General features: G+C 44.7%; 1 protein-coding gene across 10 annotated transcripts in view; it reads right to left on the bottom strand.

The window, feature by feature from the left end:
• Positions 1-21,821, bottom strand: part of ZMYM2 (zinc finger MYM-type containing 2) — a 185,814-nt gene that overhangs the window by 104,523 nt on the left and 59,470 nt on the right. For all 10 annotated transcript variants that reach the window (XM_075127291.1, XM_075127313.1, XM_048845169.2 and 7 more), the window contains one exon: positions 21,386-21,598. In XM_075127291.1, coding sequence (XP_074983392.1) covers positions 21,386-21,598 — 213 coding nt within the window. The remainder of the gene's footprint in view (positions 1-21,385; positions 21,599-21,821) is intronic.

Below are 21,821 nucleotides of genomic sequence, written 5' to 3'. Positions count from 1 at the left end.
CCAGAGTTTGAGCAATATGGAAGATCTGCCAGAGTTTGCAGCAAATGATTTCCCTGTTGGGCCAGTACAGGAAGGGCAATGTGTATCAAGGACATTGGGACCAAAGGGAGGAGGAGGAGAGACAAACCCACAAAGTATCTGGGCGTACTTTCTGCACAGGTTTCAACCTGAAGCACTAAAAAAGAATGGAGACAGGAGGCCCATTTCTTTCAGAACTAAAGATCAGGACAATCTTTAAGATTTTAAATGAGCCTCATGATACTTTATCCATATTCTGCTTTTTAAACACTTTGGGGTTTGACAATACATGTGAGAGTGGACTAGTAGAGCTTCTCCCCAGGCAGTTAAGATTTCAGCACAATTTGGAAAGCTTCAATAAAACATTTAGAATCATACTTCAGACTGCCATGTATAACAGTTAAATTACTCAACCCTCCTGTATTAGACGCCAACAGCCACAGAAATTAGATCTGGAAGATTAGGTAATCCTATCTCTTCCCTTGCCAAAGCAATGTAGTGTCGGATTAATAGGGCTCATACCCACAGACTGAAACATTCTCCCAAAATGCAGCCACATTAGCATCTATGCAAAATAATAAATGATCAGCACTTTAATAACAGAACTGACGTGCATGATGACACTGTACAGACAAGGTCCTTAATTCAAAGAGTTTACAGCCTAATTTGAAGGCTCACAGAGCATGGTATGATCGAGGACACCAAATAAACCAATTTGCAGTACTGTTCTGATAAGAACAATATTTTAAGGTTAGTTCAACATGTTTGTTTTTTGGTGTTTTATGGGCATGATCATGTGGGAAAGGAGAAAATAGTGCCCGTGTGCAAGTTAGGAGAGCTGAACGTTCTAAGAGGGATTTCAAGGAGAACAGAGGTTCTTTGGTGAATAGATAAAGCAAAGACCCTTCCAGGCATAGGGACCAGAATTTTAAAAATTAAGGAGTTGTGAGAGAGAAAAAAATAAAACATTAAAGAAGAATAGATAAAGCAGAGAGCATGACAGAAAAACAAATTCCTTTCATGCTGTACTTGTCACAAATGAACCACTAGGAGGGGCGGAGGATGTATAGCTTTTAGTTTTGCAGCACGTTATGGTGATGGATCCTTGTTTAAACAAGGAATACAACCAGAAGCCCTGTCACTCCTTTACAGTTCTCACTCACATTTGAAAGGAAGGCTATGACTAGATAAAGAACTGGTACTAAGTCCATTCTCTTACTTGAAAATCTCTAAATGGCTTGTGCTCAATTGGTTAGCTCTCACCACAACACGCAAGATGAACAGGTTTTAAAGTAAGCCTCCACAAGTCGAGTGGGGCTCTCCCCCTTTTTCCTGTCAACATACCAAGACCTCGATTGCTTGGAAACAGGCTAGAGAGTTAGGTCCAAATGCACATTCTAACAAGAAGGCAGGGAAAGAAAGAGTACTCTGCATAAGAAAAAAGCCAAATTTAAGACACTAAAGGGGTGTTCTGACCTGGAAAAAGGATCAAATGTTAACTCGTGATGAAAGGGCTGAGAGACAGACGGAATTGGTACTCAGGCCAGGAACCGAGAATAGGCCTGGTCTGCAGTACAAAGTTAGGCCAATGAAAGACAGCTTGAGTCAACCTAGTTGTATATGTGTCTACACTTAAATTAATCTCCCACCACTCTAAGGCCATGTCTACACTACCTGCCAGATTGGCAGGTAGTGATCCATCTACTGGGGATCGATTTATCACGTCTAGTGTAGACGTGATAAATCGATCCCCAATCGCTCTGCTGTCGACTCTGGAACTCCACCAGGGCGAGAGGCGAAAGCGGATTCGGCAGGGGAGCGGCGGCTGTCGATCCCACGCCACGAGGACGCAAAGTAAGTGATTCTAAGTCGATCTAAGATACGTCGACTTAAGCTACACTATTCTCATAGCTGAAGTTGCGTATCTTAGATCGATCCCCCCCACCACCAGTGCAGACCAGACCTAAGAGCCCCATTATGCCGACACAGTAACACCACCTCTCTGAGCAGCATAGAGCCAAGATCCATGTACAGTACATGTCAGTCTCTAAGGTTCCATTAGTACTCCACAGTGCATGTAGACACTGCGTTACTTATGTTGACCCTAATTGTCCTGCAGCTGTCCCACAATGTCCTATACTGATCATTCTGGTCATCGTTGTGACCTCTACGGCTCACCAATTTTTGAAATTCCCTTTCCTGATTGCCTAGCTTGGCAACCACACCTAGCAGCTCTACATCATAGAGTGCAACAGGCCAGCTGACCACACTGGCTACACACTCCAAATGGGGTCCTGCCTGTACTAGACATGAGATATTGGATCTCTTAGGCCTGTGGAGAGAAGAGGCTATGCAGGCACAGATCCAAACCAGCTACAGAAACTGACAATTACAAGCAGATTGCTCATGGGATGCAGGAGGAAGAGTATAAATGGAGGACAGCAGCAGTTCCATATGAAACCAAGGAGCTGTGACAGGCATACCAGAAGGCTAGGGAGGCCAACAATTGATCCAGTGCCAAGCTGCAGACCTGCTGCTTTTATGAAGAGCTACAGGCCATATTCGTTGGAGACTCCACCACCAACCCCTCACAAACACACACACCCCAGCACAGTGGATACCTCCAAGGAGTCCAAGTCACAGGTCCCTGCCATGAACAGTGAGGCTGAGAAGGTGGTGAGGGATGAGGAAGAGAAGGCAGCGTATGGGGGTTGGGTGACCAGGGAAATCCAGTAAGCAGTGAGCCACAACCGGTTTTTGACTCCACTTCAGTCTAGCCATTCGAGCATGGGCTAGGCCAGTGCAAGGAAGGGACCTCAGGGAAGTGTGTAGATAAACTTTCAATTACAGGGATGGCCCCACCCAAAGTAGAAGGATATAGCTTTTGACTTTCATTAATTTACTTGACTTGAAGACATACTGGTACAACCAAGAAAGCTGCTATGTGCTTTTCATTCCCCTCTAAAATTGGCAGGGGAGCCCATGAGGAGCAGTTTCTTTATGTACGTAGTGAGGGCCCTTGAATCCTCCTGAAAGATCTCAATGAAACTTTCGAGGTACTCTGCAATCCGCTGCCAAAGCTTTCTAAGGAGGGCTGCCTTATTTCTTCCTCTGTGTTAAGACACTTTCCAAAGCCACTCAGCAGTAATTTCAGCAGGCACCACTGCAGTGTGTGGGTGGCTTCAGGACACCAGCAGCAGCTGTGCTCTCTTCTCTGCCTTTGCTACCCTCCAGAGTGAGATATCAGCTAAAATCACCACTGCCTGTGGAAAATGGTGCCAGTATTCAGTGTCATTGTCCAAAACTACTAGATTCATGGAACTGAGCAATTCCCTCCTCATTTCTTCAATCCCCGGGGGGGCCACACATACCATAGCCATTGCTGTGACTGGCACCAGGCACAAGCCATCTCAAGCAGAATTGAGAATGTAGTACCTAAAATTGTAGGGGAGCAAGAGTGAGTTCAGCATCTTAAGTTTCACTTTCTGTAGTGGATACACTGACAACGGTACCAGTGTGTTTTATCCACAGCTGCTGACACTGCAGCCTTCAGGATCTTCCCTTCCACACCCACAGAATGCCTCAGCCAGATAAGAAGAATAAGGAAGAGGAGTCAGGATGACATGTTCAGTAAGATCCTGCAAGCCAGTGCTGCGCTGGACTGTGAGCACAGGGCCTGGAGGATGAATTTTGTAGACAGCCTAGAGAAAAGAGTGGAGAGGAGAAAGGCCCAAGAGTCCCAGCAGGAAAAGCATAGAAAAATGCACCAGGACGCGATGGGGCTTCTCAGGCAGCACAGACAAATGCCACAGACTCTGGTGGACTTGCAGGTTCAACAATACTGGGCTCACCTCCCTCTGCAACCCATTAAGAACTCAAAATCAGGACCTCCCTATACCCCCACAACATTCCACAGGGCATCAAGGGTCACTGCACTACCCCTACCCCTGCACCCCACGGGACACTGAAAACAATCACAGCTTCAAATACACGTGAAGGACATGGTTGGTGTACCTGTAGCTGAAATGGACATGAGCGTTTTTTCCCCTTCGGTAAGTTCTGCTCTGTTAACTTTTATTAAGTTTTGAATGGGTTTTTTTTTTTTTGTTATTTTTTTAAATTGCACAGGGTTTTTTTTACACTAATTTTGTTAAAAGAACAAAATTATATTATTTGAATACATACATAATACATCTTTTATCATTCACAGCATTTGCTGCCGAGTGCTCAGCAGTTCTGAAAGTAACCAATTACCATCACACAACTCAGAGGATCAGTCACAAACAAAATTAATAGGTACACTGACAATGCTATCTTCCTACATGTACAATAATCACTACACAATTCCTACCAGGCCACAAAAGTGCAGGCCCAGATAGAGCACACTACAACAATACACATTACTCTGGCTCACTGTTAAAATGGTCTTTCAAAGCTTCCCTGAGCTGTATAGCTCCAGAACGAACTCTTCTAATAGCCCTTGTGTCTGGCCGTTCAAATTCAGCAGCCACTCCACCTCTGCCCTCTACCCAGTGGAAACTTCCCCACCTTTGCTTCACAGATATTACGCAGGATACAGCAGGCAGTTATAACCATTGGAATATTTTTCTCACTGAGGTCCAATCTTTTGAGTAAACACCAGTACCCCCTAAAACAACTAAAAGCACATTCAATTGTCATTCTGCACCTGCTGAGCCAGTAGCTGAATCATTCCTTTGTATTGTTGAGGTGGCCAATGTTCAGCTTCATGAGCCAAGGGAGCAAGAGGTAGACTGGGTCCCAGGATCACTATTGGTATTTCAATATTCTCCAATGGTAATCCACCGGATGGGGGAAAAGTCCCTGCTTGTAGTTTTAACAGCCCTGTGTTCTTAAAGAAGAAAGCATCAGACACCTTCCCAGACCAGCCCACACTGATGTCAATGAAGTGTCCCTGGAGATCCACCAATGCTTACATTACCATAGAAAAGTAGCCCTTTTAGTTGACGTACCCAGTGGCAAGGTGATCTGGTAGCAAAATAGTGATGTGTGTGCAGTCTATGGCTCCACTGCAGTTCGGGAACCCCACTGCTGCAAATACTTCCACTGTGTCCTGCACACTGCTCAGAGTCACAGTCCAGGAGGCAATCAATGACCCTGCATGCTTGCATGACAACAGCCTTCCAGGGTGGGTTTCTTGACTCCAGTAGCAATCGGGCCTTGCACGTTTCCACGCTGATCACCACTCAGCTTCTCCACTGTTAGTGCAGCTCTCATGTTGGTGTCCGTGAATTAGCTAGACTGATCTCCGTGCATAGATCCAAGAATGTGGCCTTGAGCAGCCAGAAGTTCTGCGGCCACTGCTCGTCATCTTAAACCTGAATTACAATGCGATCCTAGCAGTCAGTGCTTGTTTCTCAGGGCCAGAAGCAGCACTCTACCATCTGCAGCTGCTATGTGAATGCCACCAAAAACCTTGAATTGGTTCTTGCTATGTCCCACAGCAACCTGTCCTCCAAGGAACAGTCATGTTCCCCACGCATTTGGTTCTTTTCGCGGCTCTGCAAGTACTCCAGGATCATGCATCCGGTGCTTACAATGCTCATGACAATAGTACAAAGCTGTGCAAGCTCCATGCTTCTGTCAGAGATAGCGGAAATGAGGAGGGCCATGCGGAATTGTAGGACTTTGAGAAAAAAGCACAAAAATTATGGGATACAGATAACAATGAGATGGAGGCAGCTGCAACTGGGAAATTGCTCCCAGTCACCCGAGGGACTCATTTCAGCCCCATCATGCACTTTCCAAAAGCCTATTACCATAGAAAGTCTCCAGTCTCCACTTTGCCTTTCTAAATCTTTTGAATAAGCAAAAGTCACTCCACCCTGAGATGAATGCTGCAGAGCCTGAGCATACTCAGTAATAACTTAGGATTTCTAAAATGGTGCCTTGGCAAAGAGTAAGGTATATGTAGGTGTGGATTGGCAGAATCACAGCTCTGAGGTAAATGAAAACAGTGAACATGTGCAAGATTGCTAGCTATTGAGCATGTGCAATAAGGGATGAGAGAGAAGTGAGTTAACTGAGCCACTAGCTGGACACAGCCCACTCACACTGGTCACAACTTGTTTTGAAAGGTCAGAGCTGTCAATCGTAATTCTGAGGTAACAGTTTGTACTGAACATGTGCAAATGGGTAATTGCTTAAGGGTATATAAGGAAGTCCCAATAGCACAATATAAAAAGCCAGACACTTAGAGGAGAGCAGTCAGTTGATGGGGAGAGAAGAAGAAGATCTGGACCGTAGAAAGAAGGAGAGTTTTGATCAGAAAACGACAGAGAACTGGAAGCCAGCGGAGAGAGGGGAAAACAAGAGCAGAGCAAAGCTGACTGACCAGGAGCTGAACAGCAACAGTGTTTAAAAATTTTAAAAAGCAGCAGCACTGATTTTAAAGTGATACCAACAGATTTATAAAGTAAGCTTGCCAGACTTTGATACGTTTAGTATAGTATGTATTATGTGTATGCTCGGAATGTGTGTGTGTGTGTGTCTGTGTGTGTTTTCATTGTATTTTATTTATGTAAAACAACATAAAATTTAAGTTGGGCTGTCAGCAATTTGTTACAAACTGGCCACTTGTAACAAATGGCTTCGCTTAGAATCATTTGAACTATATGCAAGAGGTGGCCAAACTGCAGCTCTTTCACAGTTGAAGTGCTGCTTCTGGACCACCCTCGACACCCCTTGCCCCAGCATTCTCCACCTACCAGACCGGGGAGGGAGGGGGGGGTGGAGAAGAAGAGAAAGAGAGTTCTGCCCTGCAGCAGGACGGTGCGTCTTCGGGCTTCATCTCTGTGGGGTGCATCTGCCAGGGCTCAGAGCTTCACCAGGAGTGGCACTGAAGCTCCGAGCCCCGGCAGATGCGCCCCGCAGGGCTGAAGTCCTGCGCCCACCTCTTGAACTTCTGAAGACTATCGTATGCAGCTCGGAGGGTCTGTAAGTCCGGTCACCCCTGCTATATGCTATTATAGTTTGAATGCTCTTTAACTGGTAATAAGGGATTGGTGTCAGGGATTTTGTGCTTTGTTTAGGATTTTTAGATCATATTGTAGTAGGGCTTATTAGTTACTTTAATAAAAAGATATTTTGTTTTGTAAAGAACACTGCCTGTGTCAATTACTTTATTGGCAGGTTATATCTGTGTCCTTTAGTGTTTCCTTAACAACCCCAGAAACTTTTACCTTGGGAAGAACAGATTAAGGGGACAATAGGAAGGTTATTATAGTAGCATCCCAAAATTCATTTTTCAGGGTAACAAGCCAGCGCACCAGACAGTGGTGAGGTGCACTGTGGGATACCTGCCCACATTGCAACACATTCTGCATTGATACAAGCACTCCCGGTGATTATGTTCATCACTGACACAAGGAGCCAAGTATGCACATACACAGTGATGTACTAACTATGGCAGCTCTATACAGACTTAACTTCAGTTGGCATGACTGCCGTGTAGGTAGGGTCATAGTGCTATAATAGCAGATGCAATCTAGTAAAAGCAGGCACACTGAATTCAGTCAAGCTTAGACTGACCAGGCTAAGATGAAAGGTATGGTAGATGATATGACCAAAATAACTGCACTGGTTTGTGAGGAGAGTGGAGGAATGCCAGGCCAGTGCCTGAAACCCACCAGCAAACCTAGGCACAACCAGGCACTGCCACTTCCTTGACAGGTTTCAGAGGAACAGCCGTGTTAGTCTGTATTCGCAAAAAGAAAAGGAGTACTTGTGGCACCTTAGAGACTAACCAATTTATTTGAGCATGAGCTTTCGTGAGCTACAGCTCACTTCATCAGATGCATACCGTGGAAACTGCAGCAGACTTTATATACACACAGAGAATATGAAACAATACCTCCTCCCACCCCACTGTCCTGCTGGTAATAGCTTATCTAAAGTGACCAACAGGTGGGCCATTTCCAGCACAAATCCAGGTTTTCTCACCCTCCACCCCCCCCACACAAATTCACTCTCCTGCTGGTGCTAGCCCATCCAAAGTGACAACTCTTTACATAATCAAGTCGGGCTATTTCCTGCATAGATCCAGGTTTTCTCACATCCCCCCCACCCCCATACACACACAAACTCACTCTCCTGCTGGTAATAGCTCATCTAAACTGACCACTCTCCAAGTTTAAATCCAAGTTAAACCAGAACATCTGGGGGAGGGGGAGTAGGAAAAAACAAGAGGAAACAGGCTACCTTGCATAATGACTTAGCCACTCCCAGTCTCTATTTAAGCCTAAATTAATAGTATCCAATTTGCAAATGAATTCCAATTCAGCAGTTTCTCGCTGGAGTCTGGATTTGAAGTTTTTTTGTTTTAAGATAGCGACCTTCATGTCTGTGATTGCGTGACCAGAGAGATTGAAGTGTTCTCCGACTGGTTTATGAATGTTATAATTCTTGACATCTGATTTGTGTCCATTTATTCTTTTACGTAGAGACTGTCCAGTTTGACCAATGTACATGGCAGAGGGGCATTGCTGGCACATGATGGCATATATCACATTGGTGGATGTGCAGGTGAACGAGCCTCTGATAGTGTGGCTGATGTGATTAGGCCCTGTGATGGTGTCCCCTGAATAGATATGTGGGCACAATTGGCAACGGGCTTTGTTGCAAGGGTAAGTTCCTGGGTTAGTGGTTCTGTTGTGTGGTATGTGGTTGTTGGTGAGTATTTGCTTCAGGTTGCGGGGCTGTCTGTAGGCAAGGACTGGCCTGTCTCCCAAGACTTGTGAGCCAAGCTCTGCGATACAACCGCATTTGCTCCAACCCCTCAGACAGAGACAAACACCTACAAGATCTCTGTCAAGCTTTCTTACAACTACAATACCCACCTGCAGAAGTAAAGAAACAGATTGATAGAGCCAGAAGAGTTCCCAGAAGTTACCTACTACAGGACAGGCCTAACAAAGAAAACAACAGAACGCCACTAGCCGTCACCTTCAGCCCCCAACTAAAACCCCTCCAACGCATTATTAAGGATCTACAACCTATCCTAAAGGATGACCCAACACTCTCACAAGTCTTGGGAGACAGGCCAGTCCTTGCCTACAGACAGCCCCGCAACCTGAAGCAAATACTCACCAACAACCACATACCACACAACAGAACCACTAACCCAGGAACTTATCCTTGCAACAAAGCCCGTTGCCAATTGTGCCCACATATCTATTCAGGGGACACCATCACAGGGCCTAATAACATCAGCCACACTATCAGAGGCTCGTTCACCTGCACATCCACCAATGTGATATATGCCATCATGTGCCAGCAATGCCCCTCTGCCATGTACATTGGTCAAACTGGACAGTCTCTACGTAAAAGAATAAATGGACACAAATCAGATGTCAAGAATTATAACATTCATAAACCAGTCGGAGAACACTTCAATCTCTCTGGTCACGCAATCACAGACATGAAGGTCGCTATCTTAAAACAAAAAAACTTCAAATCCAGACTCCAGCGAGAAACTGCTGAATTGGAATTCATTTGCAAATTGGATACTATTAATTTAGGCTTAAATAGAGACTGGGAGTGGCTAAGTCATTATGCAAGGTAGCCTGTTTCCTCTTGTGTTTTCCTACTCCCCCTCCCCCAGATGTTCTGGTTTAACTTGGATTTAAACTTGGAGAGTGGTCAGTTTAGATGAGCTATTACCAGCAGGAGAGTGAGTTTGTGTGTGTATGGGGGTGGGGGGGATGTGAGAAAACCTGGATCTATGCAGGAAATAGCCCGACTTGATTATGTAAAGAGTTGTCACTTTGGATGGGCTAGCACCAGCAGGAGAGTGAATTTGTGTGGGGGGGTGGAGGGTGAGAAAACCTGGATTTGTGCTGGAAATGGCCCACCTGTTGATCACTTTAGATAAGCTATTACCAGCAGGACAGTGGGGTGGGAGGAGGTATTGTTTCATATTCTCTGTGTGTATATAAAGTCTGCTGCAGTTTCCACGGTATGCATCTGATGAAGTGAGCTGTAGCTCACGAAAGCTCATGCTCAAATAAATTGGTTAGTCTCTAAGGTGCCACAAGTACTCCTTTTCCACTTCCTTGAGAGGATCTTCTCTTGATTGGTTTGTGGAAACAAGGAAGACATATTGGTCACAGGTACAAATTAACAAAAACCAAAAGATGTCACTTCTCTTGTTAGAGATAGTTATACAAAGGACATATTAGGGGGTTGTTTCAACCTGTAGGTAAGGATAATACTAGAACTGGTAATATTCCCCATTATAACTATAGGGAGCACATGCGCAAACCAGTAATAAAGGTAAAAATGTTCAACTGCATGCACTGTATCAGTGTAATAACAATAGTTTTCCTTTCAGCTTCTGTGATCATTACTTTAACCCTTTCACATCTGTCAAGGATGCTCCAACTTACTGTAACTGGTTCTTCGAGACGTTATGCAGGCAGATACATATTCCACTTAGGTATATATGAACCCAGCAAACTGGAGCTGGAGAAATTTTCCTAGCAGTACCCATAGAGGGGTAACGAGAGTGTCTTGTGGCCATAGCCCCTCTCCAGGCTACATGAGGCAGCACTACCCTGATCCACTCTTAGTTGCGTCACACCAAATGCTTGGAAATGAGTCTCTAATGCAGAGGGGACAGAGGATGGGTCATGTAATCATAGAATATCAGGGTTGGCAGGGACCTCAGGAGGCCATCTAGTCCAACCCCCTGCTCAAAGCAGGACCGATCCCCAATTCATAGATTCATAGATATTTAGGTCAGAAGGGACCATTATGATCATCTAGTCTGACCTCCTGCACAACGCAGGCCACAGAATTTCACCCACCACTCCTACAAAAAAAACCTCACACCTATATCTGTGCTATTGAAGTCCTCAAATCGTAGTTTAAAGACTTCAAGGAGCAGAGAATCATCTAGCAAGTGACCCGTGCCCCATGCTACAGAGGAAGGCGAAAAACCTCCAGGGCCTCTTCCAATCTGCCCTGGAGGAAAATTCCTTCCCGACCCCAAATATGGCATTTAAATCATCCCAGCCAGGGATTTGTCAAGCCTGACCTTAAAAACTTCTAAGGAAGGAGATTCCACCACCTCCCTAGGTAACGCATTCCAGTGTTTCACCACCCCCCAGTAAAAAAGTTTTTCCTAATATCCAACCTAAATCTCCCCCACTGCAACTTGAGACCATTACTCCTTGTTCTGTCATCTGCTACCACTGAGAACAGTCTAGAGCCATCCTCTTTGGAACCCCCTTTCAGGTAGTTGAAAGCAGCTATCAAATCCCCCCTCATTCTTCGTTTCCGTAGACTAAACATCCCCAGTTCCCTCAGCCTCTCCTCATAAGTCATGTGTTCCAGTCCCCTAATCATTTTTGTTGCCCTCCGCTGGACTCTTTCCAATTTTTCCACATCCTTCTTGTAGTGTGGGGCCCAAAACTGGACACAGTACTCCAGATGAGGCCTCACCAATGTCGAATAGAGGGGAACGATCACATCCCTTGATCTGCTGGCAATGCCCCTATTTATACATCCCAAAATGCCATTGGCCTTCTTGGCAACAAGGGTGCACTGTTGACTGATATCCAGCTTCTTGTCCACTGTAATCCCTCGGTCCTTTTCTGCAGAACTGCTGCCGAGCCATTCGGTCCCTAGTCTGTAGCGGTGCATGGGATTCTTCCGTCCTAAGTGCAGGACTCTGCACTTGTCCTTGTTGAACCTCATCAGATTTCTTTTGGCCCAATCCTCCAATTTGTCTGGGTCCGTCTGTATCCTATCCCTACCCTCCAGCGTATCTACCTCTCCTCCCAGTTTAGTGTCATCTGCAAACTTGCTGAGGGTACAATCCACACCATCCTCCAGATCATTTATAAAGATATTGAACAAAACCTGGCCCAGGACCGACCCTTGGGGCACTCCACTTGATACAGTAATACACTTGATGTGTAATACACATCTACATCACATTGCGAAGAACCACAACTACAGTAAATAACCATTTCTTGTTCAAATAGATGCAGCCATGTATTCCACCTAGGTGACTCGCTAGCAGTAACCCCTCACACTCCCAGTAGGCAGGGCTTGAAGTCTAACTAAACAAGGACTGCAGGACTGCTCTACCAAAGATTGCATCCACCTTGGAAGATGTGGTTATGACATAATGATTTACGAACCCATATATCAAGGATCCTGAAGCAGCCCTGCATACATCCAATAAGGAAACATCACTGAGGAACACTGTGGATGCTGCTTACACCCTCATAGAACGAGCTCTCATACTCTGAGGGGGCATAGCTGAAGCTACTTTATATTCCACCTTGATGGAGGATGTTATCCATTCAGAGATTATCTGTGAAGAGACTGACTGACCCTTCACAGACTGTAGTGTAGACACAAACATGTGAAGCATGAAACTGTTTAGTCCTGTCCAGATAATAGGCTAACAATCACCTGACATCTAAGGTATTGAGACACTGCTCCTACGGATACGAAGGCACCTTAGGGGGAAAAAAAAAACCCCACTGGTAAACATACCGCCTGGTTCAAATGAAACAGACCACTTTGGACAAAATTTTGGGGTGGGATCATAAAGTCACCTTTGAAGAACGGTTTATAAGGAGGATCCATCAGAGCCACTAGGACCATGTTTAGGTCCCACAGGGGAACCATTTCTCAGATCAGAGGATGTAGATGAAGAAGCCCTTTTAAGAATCATGTTACCATGGCATTAGAGAAGACTGATCTTCCCTGAACAGGAGGATGAAATGCCAGTATCACTGTCAGAGCACATGCCATGAACTATGCCCAAGCCTCAACAACTGAAGCTGTAGCAGGTACTCCAAGATGTCCCAGATAGAAGCCAGCATCGTCTGGAGTCTGCAGGCTAATGTCCACACCAAAAACCACTTCCATTTCACTGAATAGGCTATCATGGTAGATGACTTTCTGCTACTGAGCAGGACTTGCTGGACAGCCACTGAACACTGCTCTTCCTGCTCCTCATTCATGCAGCAGCCACACCATGAGATGCAGGGAGCTGTGCATGGGATGCAAGTTGGGGCTGTGATTCTGACTGAGGAGGTCAGGATGGAAAGGAAGTAATATGGGAGGCTCAATAGACAGCGTGAGAAAGTCAGAGAACCAGCACTGTCTCAGCCATGCCAGGGGCAATGAGAATGAGCTTAGTCCAGTCCACCTTGATCTTCAGGATGACCTGAGGGATGACTAGGAAGGAGGGAAAACACATACAGGAGAGCAGACTGCCAGCAGAGTTGGAAAAGCATTGGACAGGGAGCCTGGATTGAGGCCCCATCAAGAGCAAAACAGACATTTCCTGTTGTCAGTCGTTGGAATGAGCCAAGCTTTGAAGATGACCCGGAGGATACTTGTCTTCAGGGATCATACGTGATTTAGGGAAAAACCATCTGCTAAGATGGTCTGCGAGATGATTCTGAACCCTGGGCAAGTGAACATTGGAGTAATATTCTCCACAATGCAGAATTTCAACAGCCTGATTGCCTCTAAGCAAAGCAACCTGAAGTGTTCTTCACCTTGTTTGCTCAGTAATACATCCCAGTGGTATTGTCAGTAAATACGTGAACCAGTGTCTCTGATACAGTGCCAAAAAGCATGGCCCAAAGCCCCAGCAAGCTGACATGAAGTGAAACCTCCTACTCTGACCACAGTCCCTGTACTTTCAGTGATGACAGGTGCGCCCCACAATCCATCAGGGAGGCACTGATAACATCTTACTTGCCTGGTGAGGGCTGGCCAAAGGGGACACCCTGGCAAATGTTCTCTGGACGCATCTACCACTGGAAGGAGTTCAGGACCAGTAGAGGAAGATGAATCAGTCTGTCTAGAGGATGAACAGCAGGACAGTAGACCATCCTGAGCCACATTTGAAAGGGGCAAAGATGCAACCTTACAAATTGGACCACCTGCATGCAACCAAATATGTGACCGAAGAGCCACGGAGACGTCTGAACTGTCTTGGAAGGCTAAGACTGCAGAATAAGGCAAAGGTAGCAAATTGTCTGAAAACAGTCGGTCAGCCAAAACATTCCTGATGTTGTGGAATCTAACAGGGCCCCAATGAATTAGACTTTTTGTGTGGGAGCCAAGGTTGACTTTCTGGTGTTCAGGATGAGACCAAGATGGTCGAGCAAGCTCAGTGTGGTGCTGATGTGAGCAAGAATTTGCTCTTTGGAGTTGTCCCCTAAGTAACCAGTTGTCCAGATACGGGAAGATGTGAATTCCCTTCTTTCTGAGATATGTCGTAACAACGACCATGCATTTGGTAAAAACCTGGGTGGCACAGGAGAGGCTGAATGGTAGCACTGTGTACTGAAAGTGGCATTTAACCACAAAAACTGAAGGAACCTTCTGTGGCTTGGCAAAATAGCTACATGGAAGTGACTGTCCTGAAAGTCCAGTCGTTGTGAGACAATTTAGGGAGGGGAGTCAATAGAGGGACCATTTGGAACCTCATGTACCTGATGGTTGGGGGAGGGATAGCTCAGTGGTTTGAGCATTGGCCTGCTAAAATCCTTGAGGGGGCCATTTAGGGATCTGGGGCAAAAATTGGGGATTGGTCCTGCTTTGAGCAGGGGGTTGGACTAAATGACCTCCTGAGGTCCCTTCCAACCCTGATATTCTATGAATCTATGATATATATTTGTTGAGACTGCAAAGGTCGAGGGCAGGTCTTACCCCTCCTAAGAATTTGAGTACTAGGAAATACCAGGAGTAGAAGACATGACCCCTATGTTCTGGCAGAACTTCCTCCACCACTGCCAAAGCCATCAGAAAACAGACCTGCTCAAGGAGCAATATCTCGCAAGAGGGTTCCCTGAAGAGGGACAGGGAGGAAGGGTGGGGAGGACATGGGGAGAGGTGGGAGGACATGGGGAGAGGAACTGAATGGCATAACCTGATCTGACAGTGCTTAGGACCCAGCTGTACGGGTGGCTGAGCCCCAAGCATGGTGAAAGAGGCCACCCTGTCCCCAAAGGGGGGAGATGAGGAGGGAGAAGCAACGAGTGGAACAGTGCTCTGAACCAAGGAGTCAAGACAGGCGCTTGGAAGGCATTGGGGGAGGTTGTGTGAACTGGATGAATCCCAAGCCCGACTATTTTCTCCTGTGGGACCTATCACCCTCTTTCTGGGGTAGTCCCATTGCCTCAGGGGAGGGAAAGGCTGCCCAAATGCGCACTGTGGACGATACTGCTGCTGTTGAACGCCATAGTGGCACCTCTACACTGCCTGTATGTACACCCCCAAGGAGTGCAGTGTAGCCCTGGAGTCCTTGAAGGAGTGCAATATCTTGTAAATTTTGTCCAAGAACAGTTTTTGACCATTGAAGGGCAAATTCTCAATGGCTTCCTGGACATCAAGGTAAATACCCATATTCTGCAGCGAGGCAGCCTCTCCTCATGGTGACCGTGGAGGTCATCACCCTAGCTGAGGTGTCCGCAACATCTAGTGCGGACCGCAAGGACATCTTAGCCACCAAGCAGCCCTCAGTGACAAATGCCCAAAATTCCTCTGGTGAGGTCTCAGGAAGCTGGTCTGCAAACTTTGACATAGCTGTCCAGTTTAAAAAAATCATAGCTGGACAGCAAGGCTTGCTGGTTAGTAATTCACATCTGTAAAGAGAAGGTATACATCTTCCTGCCCATCTGGTCCTATCGCTTAGAGTTCCTATCCTCAGGGGTGGAGTTAAACCTGCCCTGATGAGCTCTGTCATTCACTGCAGTTACATCTAAGGAATTTGGGGCTGGATGAGAGTAAAACGCCGCAAATCCCTGCACAGAAACAAACTAGTGCTTTTCCATGCACTTAGCTGCAGGTTGTACCAAACCTGGCATGCTCCAGAGGGCCATAGCTGATTCAAGGAGTGCGTCACTGATAGGAAGGGTAACTCTCCCGGGGCAGATGGCTGTTAGACGTCCACCAATTTGTGGATATTCTCTTGAAAGAACTTTACCTGCATATCGAGGGAAGCAGCTTCACACCGCAAAAGGTCTTGGTATGGCTTAAAGCCCTCCGGTACCGAAGGGAAGGATGAGCCAGGCAGCACAGCACGGTCCACAGACAAAGGTGAGGCTCTTAACTGAGCCAAAGCCAGATCCTGTTCTGCAGCTGACAAACCTGGACAGGACAATTCTGGAGGCTCTGCAGGGAGAAGTACAGCTGGCGCCTGGGCCTGCAGCGGATTGACGGTCACCACCGCAGACCTAGCAAGCAATCTCACTTTGAGCAAGTCAGAAAGCAGGACACCCACGACTGAGGAGCATCCCACAGATTCCAAAGAGGCCACTGACATGGATATGGCATTGGTGGCCAGCCCAGTACGCAGCGGGCCAGGGACCTCCATCCCAAGCATGAGATGCATGCTAATCCTGGTACCCATGATTGTCCATCAGCAGCCCTCAATGCTGGCTGGACAATGGAGAGTGGGAGGATAACAACCCTGACTCAGACGCAGAGGGGCCTCAGGACTGCAGAGATAAGGGCGGAGTCAGACCAGAGAGAGCGAGGAGGCAGTCTGACTCATCCGTCACTCAGAACAACCCAGGAAGCAGGGCTGTCGATGGAGGTGATACCATCGATTACCATCATCGGTGCTGGAAGCAGTGTCAGTCCCAAAGTCAACAGCGGTACCAAAGCATCTGACAGTACCAATGTCGAAGGCAGTGAAAGCCACCATGGAAGCATTTGTGGTTGTGACTGCAGCAGCGCAAAGGAGGTTCCTAGTATGAAGGCCCTCCATGCCAATCCCAGTACCAGCCCTGCTTACACAACCTGTGAAAGGGAAACACTGGGTTGCAGCGCCGACAGACCCAAAGATTCACCAGCTCATTCAATCAAAGGGGCTATAGTTGGCACAACCTGGCAAAGTCCTGGACCAAAGGAGAGGTCAGGACCAAAAGGCAGAGGAGGTCTATAGCTGCCCGGTATGTCGCCAACGTGGAAACAGTCAGTGCTTGCATCTCCCTCATCAGTACTGGACTCAACAGACACCCAGAGTCAACGATACAGGGTTTCTACCCTCCCTATTCAGTACCGGGAAAGGGTTAAGATACCCACACCACCATACATGCCAGCACCAACTCTGCACCTGTCCACACTTTTACTGGGGGAGGTAGAAGAGTCACCCTGAGACCTAGAGCAACCTCAGTTGGTCTTATGCAATCTTTTCCTCAGCACAGTTGACAGGGAATGGCTTCTCCATTTCTTCAGAGAGGAGCCTGCTCCAGAATGTGAAGCAGCAGTGCTCCTAAAGTTCAAGGGCAATCTCCGACTCAATGAGGGCCTTGATACCAATGCAGGCTGCATGGCCTGTTCAAGCAGGTGCTTCTTCAGGGAAAGGTCCCAAGCCACTTGAGTCCATTTCTTAAACCATCTGCAGATCACACAACACTCCCTGATGTAGGCCTCACCAATACAGAGCAAGCACCAACTGTGGAGATGGCTGTTGGAGGGACACTGTTTAAACCCCACCACAGGCAATAAGAAGGAACTCAGGGAGGGTCAGGGCAGCACCACTTCATGTAGCCAGGAGAGTAGCTACAGCCACAAGGCGCAAGCACCCCTTGCCATTGGTAGGCAAATTTCTCTGGTTCCACTGCAATGGGCACCCACACACCTAAGTGGAATACATGGCTAAATGTACTCAAACAATATCTTATTTTCTTCTGGTAATTCATTTACTTTTCTAGGGTCATTCTCTGAGTTGCTCCCTACCTCTCCCAGTACTGGAGAGTATGAACTTCAACAACAAGGACGACAGGAAAGGGTTCAGGGTCTACTTCGATTGGAAGTGTCTTCCATGTTTAACATACGTTTCAAGGAAGTTTTCCTGACATTTAACCTAAGTTGTCCTTTGCTTAGTATCATTCCATTTCTTGATTATACCCACTTGTGCCACCATAAATAACTGGTCTCCCTCGTGGGTGTCAACACACTTTAAATAATCATACCTAAATAGTTTGGTCAAGCTATACCTATTTTAGTTTTTTTATTGTTCCTCATCTGTCCATTGTCTATTCATTTGTAACTTTTCCCCAGTTATCCTTTAGTTTAATAGATCTCTTTCAAGCGCTGATGCATCCAGGTGTATACAGTACAGTTTCACTAGTGCCATATTAAAGAGGGGCCAGTTATGTCCTTAGTTATGAAGGACAACATTTTTAAAAGTACCTAGGCCCTAGAGTCCCATTTTCAAAAATGACATGTCCATTTAGGAGCTTATGTCAATGGGACTTCACCTCCTAAGTGTATTCATATTTTTGAAAATGAGACAAGAGCTTCTGTCTATTTTATCCAATGTCCCTCTAACTCAAAAACAGCATTGCCTCCTCTTTCCCTGTCTCCCCCACCACCACAATGTAAAATGAAGGATCAGCCACACCAAATCATGACCCATTTGTCCTGGTTCTCTACCACCAATCTCCCTGCCAAAAGGCATAACATTTTGGTCTGCACATAATTTCACTTCAATCCTAAGAAAAACTGTACATACGTTATGAAAACTAGTTCCAAACATTTTTAAGTAATATTTATTTCACACATAAGGATTAAGTAGGTAGGTACAAATATTGTGTCAATTCTAGTTTACGAGTACTACATATTTATAAAAGACCAGTTGGTATATGACAATTACAGTACATGATATACTAGTTTTATACAACTCATAGCAAAAAGACAGACCCCCACTTATTATACAATTGCTTGCACATAAGTGGAATATATTCACTAAAAACTTTAGTCATACCACACAGTATGATAACCTGCTAAACAAAATACTAATGTAGCCAAATGCTCCCCATCAACCCATGTATCACTGTTTTGACAAAAGGAGGATTATTTCTATATTATTTTAGAAGTCTGTCCTTCCTTTCCTATGGTGCACGCCCTTGAAAGTAAAATGACAGAGAAAAATCCCCAGAAAGAGGTCTAGTACTATTGTGTGAAAGTAAATATATTTTATCTATAATTACCTATTGCTAGCAATGATTGAGCTTTCATGGTCAAAATTCCTTTAAAAGATTAAATTGATAGACACATTCCATACAAAAACCCATTATTGAACAAGACTATACATTTATACCTCTCACAAGAAGCACCCACTTAACAAAAGTTAATAATCATTTTCCAAAATTTCCTCAAATGATTTCAAATTCAAGTTAAAACATAAATGCACATTGCTAGTCAGATTTGTCATTATAAAATTAATTATGGCCTGAGACATTTTGCCACCCACACCATACACCATCAGAACAATTATACTCTTTTGGAACGTACCTCATTTAAATAAGAATTTAAATCCACCATTCACTGTCTATAATATTTGAAAACCTACTATGAATTACATTTGGTCACAACAACCTGGGTGGATGCAAACTAGCACTAGAGATTAATCTTTTCACAGCTCATTACCATTCCATAAGCCATTCACCCCTCAACATCAGATACATAATAATCCTTTCACAACGTAAGAGATTTTGCTGGTACAAAGTCTGCCGATGGCAATGGATGCAGCAAAACTATCCAGGTCAAGGAGAGAGAGATTCACTTCCAGATCAGCATGCTATTGCATAATATCCACTACTAATGGTAAAGTTGCAATCCCCCAGCATACAATAGAGCACAACATCCTGTCAAATGCCATGCCACCTCATCCTCTCATTAGCATATGGGGATTTAATGTCTGAACACAACAGTACAAAAATATCTAAACAGACAAATGACAAAGTACACTTTGCAATGAATGTATAATAGATACAGAATTGTCGTTCCACCTCTCATAATTCCATGCTCACATGGCATTTCATCAATGCACGTTTTAGGTTGTGTGGGACAGTCCCAAGTTCAAAGTTAATCTTGTGGTCTTTTTGTTCCTTCATGAGTGCTTATTCAACGTTTCTCCAAGTCTTTCCATGGCTTCTGTCTATGCCTACATTTTTAGTATCTCGAAAACCTATTTTGCCCTTTTTTGGTTTTGCTGTGTGATAAAACAATAAGGCTTATGTTATGCTTTCAGTTGTGCTGTTTATACATGTATACATTCCCAGAAATACTGTCTGAGTTCTGTACAAGCTCAAAGAAGCAGTCCAAAAAGGGTAAAGGCAAGCAGCACTTGACATTCAAAAATGGAATAGCAATATAGAACAGAGATCAAACATTATGGAGCTTTTTATTCATCAAATATAATGGAGCTTTGTTAATTCAATACTGGGCTCCCTCTGACTGATTGTATTTCACCAGCTTCAAAAAGTGGAAAGAAATGAAGAAGAATCCTCAACACAGCTGGGTGCACAAACATCTCAAAGAAGCCTTGGTAAAGTAACACATCATCTCACATATATAAAGGTTTACTCCAAAACTACAGAAAATATAGGCATATGTTACAAGTGGAACATTCATTTCAGAAGTCCTAAAACACAGTCCCTAGATGCTTAACACTGCAACACCATGACATCTCAGATAAAAGATGCATGCTATAGAAAAAACTAAATTTCTACACTGGACCAGCCCAAAAATTAATAAATAACAATGGTTCTGAATTATCCTGCTAGGTCATTAATAGTTTGAACAGCACTCCAACCTTCCCACTAGTGTTAAATGATGGCTCACCACTGCCTCCTAAAGCAAACGCAGGGGGCAAATGTTGTCTGAAGAATGAAATGTAAAAAAAACAAGACTTGTTTCAAATGCTATAATAATTTCAGGAGCACACAGAAGCTAAGCAAAGGAGGATACAAAATCCTTCAAACCTTCACTCATGAAGGAATATAGGTAAAGCTTAGCTTTGGACTTGGGATTACACTGGAAAGGAACTCAAAGCATATCCAATGTACAGGTAAACAATGTGATTAAGGGAATCAACAGCCATGTCCAGACTGCATGGCCCATATACATTTTTAACTTTACGTAAATGTCTAAAAGTGCAAGTAAATGAGCTTTTATATCTAACCAAGCACTAGTGGGTTGCACAATAGGTATGGAGTTGTCATGCTCACCATAAATAAATACATTAAGAATTAAAGCCTTCACTAAAAAGATAGAAGTTTTCTTCCTCAGACTGTTTTAAGTCACTAGTATTTTTGGTTAAGATACATCTCTCCTTTTACAATAATAATTTATTAGTAGAGTTCCACTCCCACAAATGCACATATAGATTCACATAGGTTAAACAGCTGAGTCTTTGAGGTCTGTCTAAATATAGAATACGAACAGTCTCAAGCAACTTAGTTAATCAAGAACAGAATGCATCTTAGCAGTACTAATGTTTGTTTTGTTTTTTAATTTATAGGCTAAATTTCATTTTTTTATAAATAGAAGAAGTTACCTGTTTATATTCACCAACGCAGTTTTGGCAGCAGAATCTTTTCTGCTGACCGTCAATCGTAAGAATATTGTTTCCAGCTCCTTTACTGGGCAAGTACTCCCCACAATGTTCACAGCAATTCATTATTAAACCATTCGCCATTCTGTATCTATTGAAGCAGTGGTCACTACACAGCTTATGAGTCATGTTCTTAAAGCTAACTTCATGGCGAATCTAAAAAAAAACAACCCAAGATTCTTCATCAGTGCGCTACACTTGACAATCACAACTTAAAGAACAATACTTGGTTCAACTGGAACCCTAGATAATATTGTGACATATGCATTTGAAATAACTATAACAAACAAAGCAAACTCTGTCTCCTTGCAATCTCTGGGCAAAAACCTAGCCCCAGCTGTTCTTGAGGCCTTGGAAGCCAATCCAAAGTCACAGGGTT

This window comes from Caretta caretta, chromosome 1, assembly GCF_965140235.1.
Source record: "Caretta caretta isolate rCarCar2 chromosome 1, rCarCar1.hap1, whole genome shotgun sequence".
Classification (NCBI taxonomy): Eukaryota; Metazoa; Chordata; order Testudines; family Cheloniidae; genus Caretta; species Caretta caretta.
This window is presented reverse-complemented; position numbering and strand designations above follow the sequence as displayed.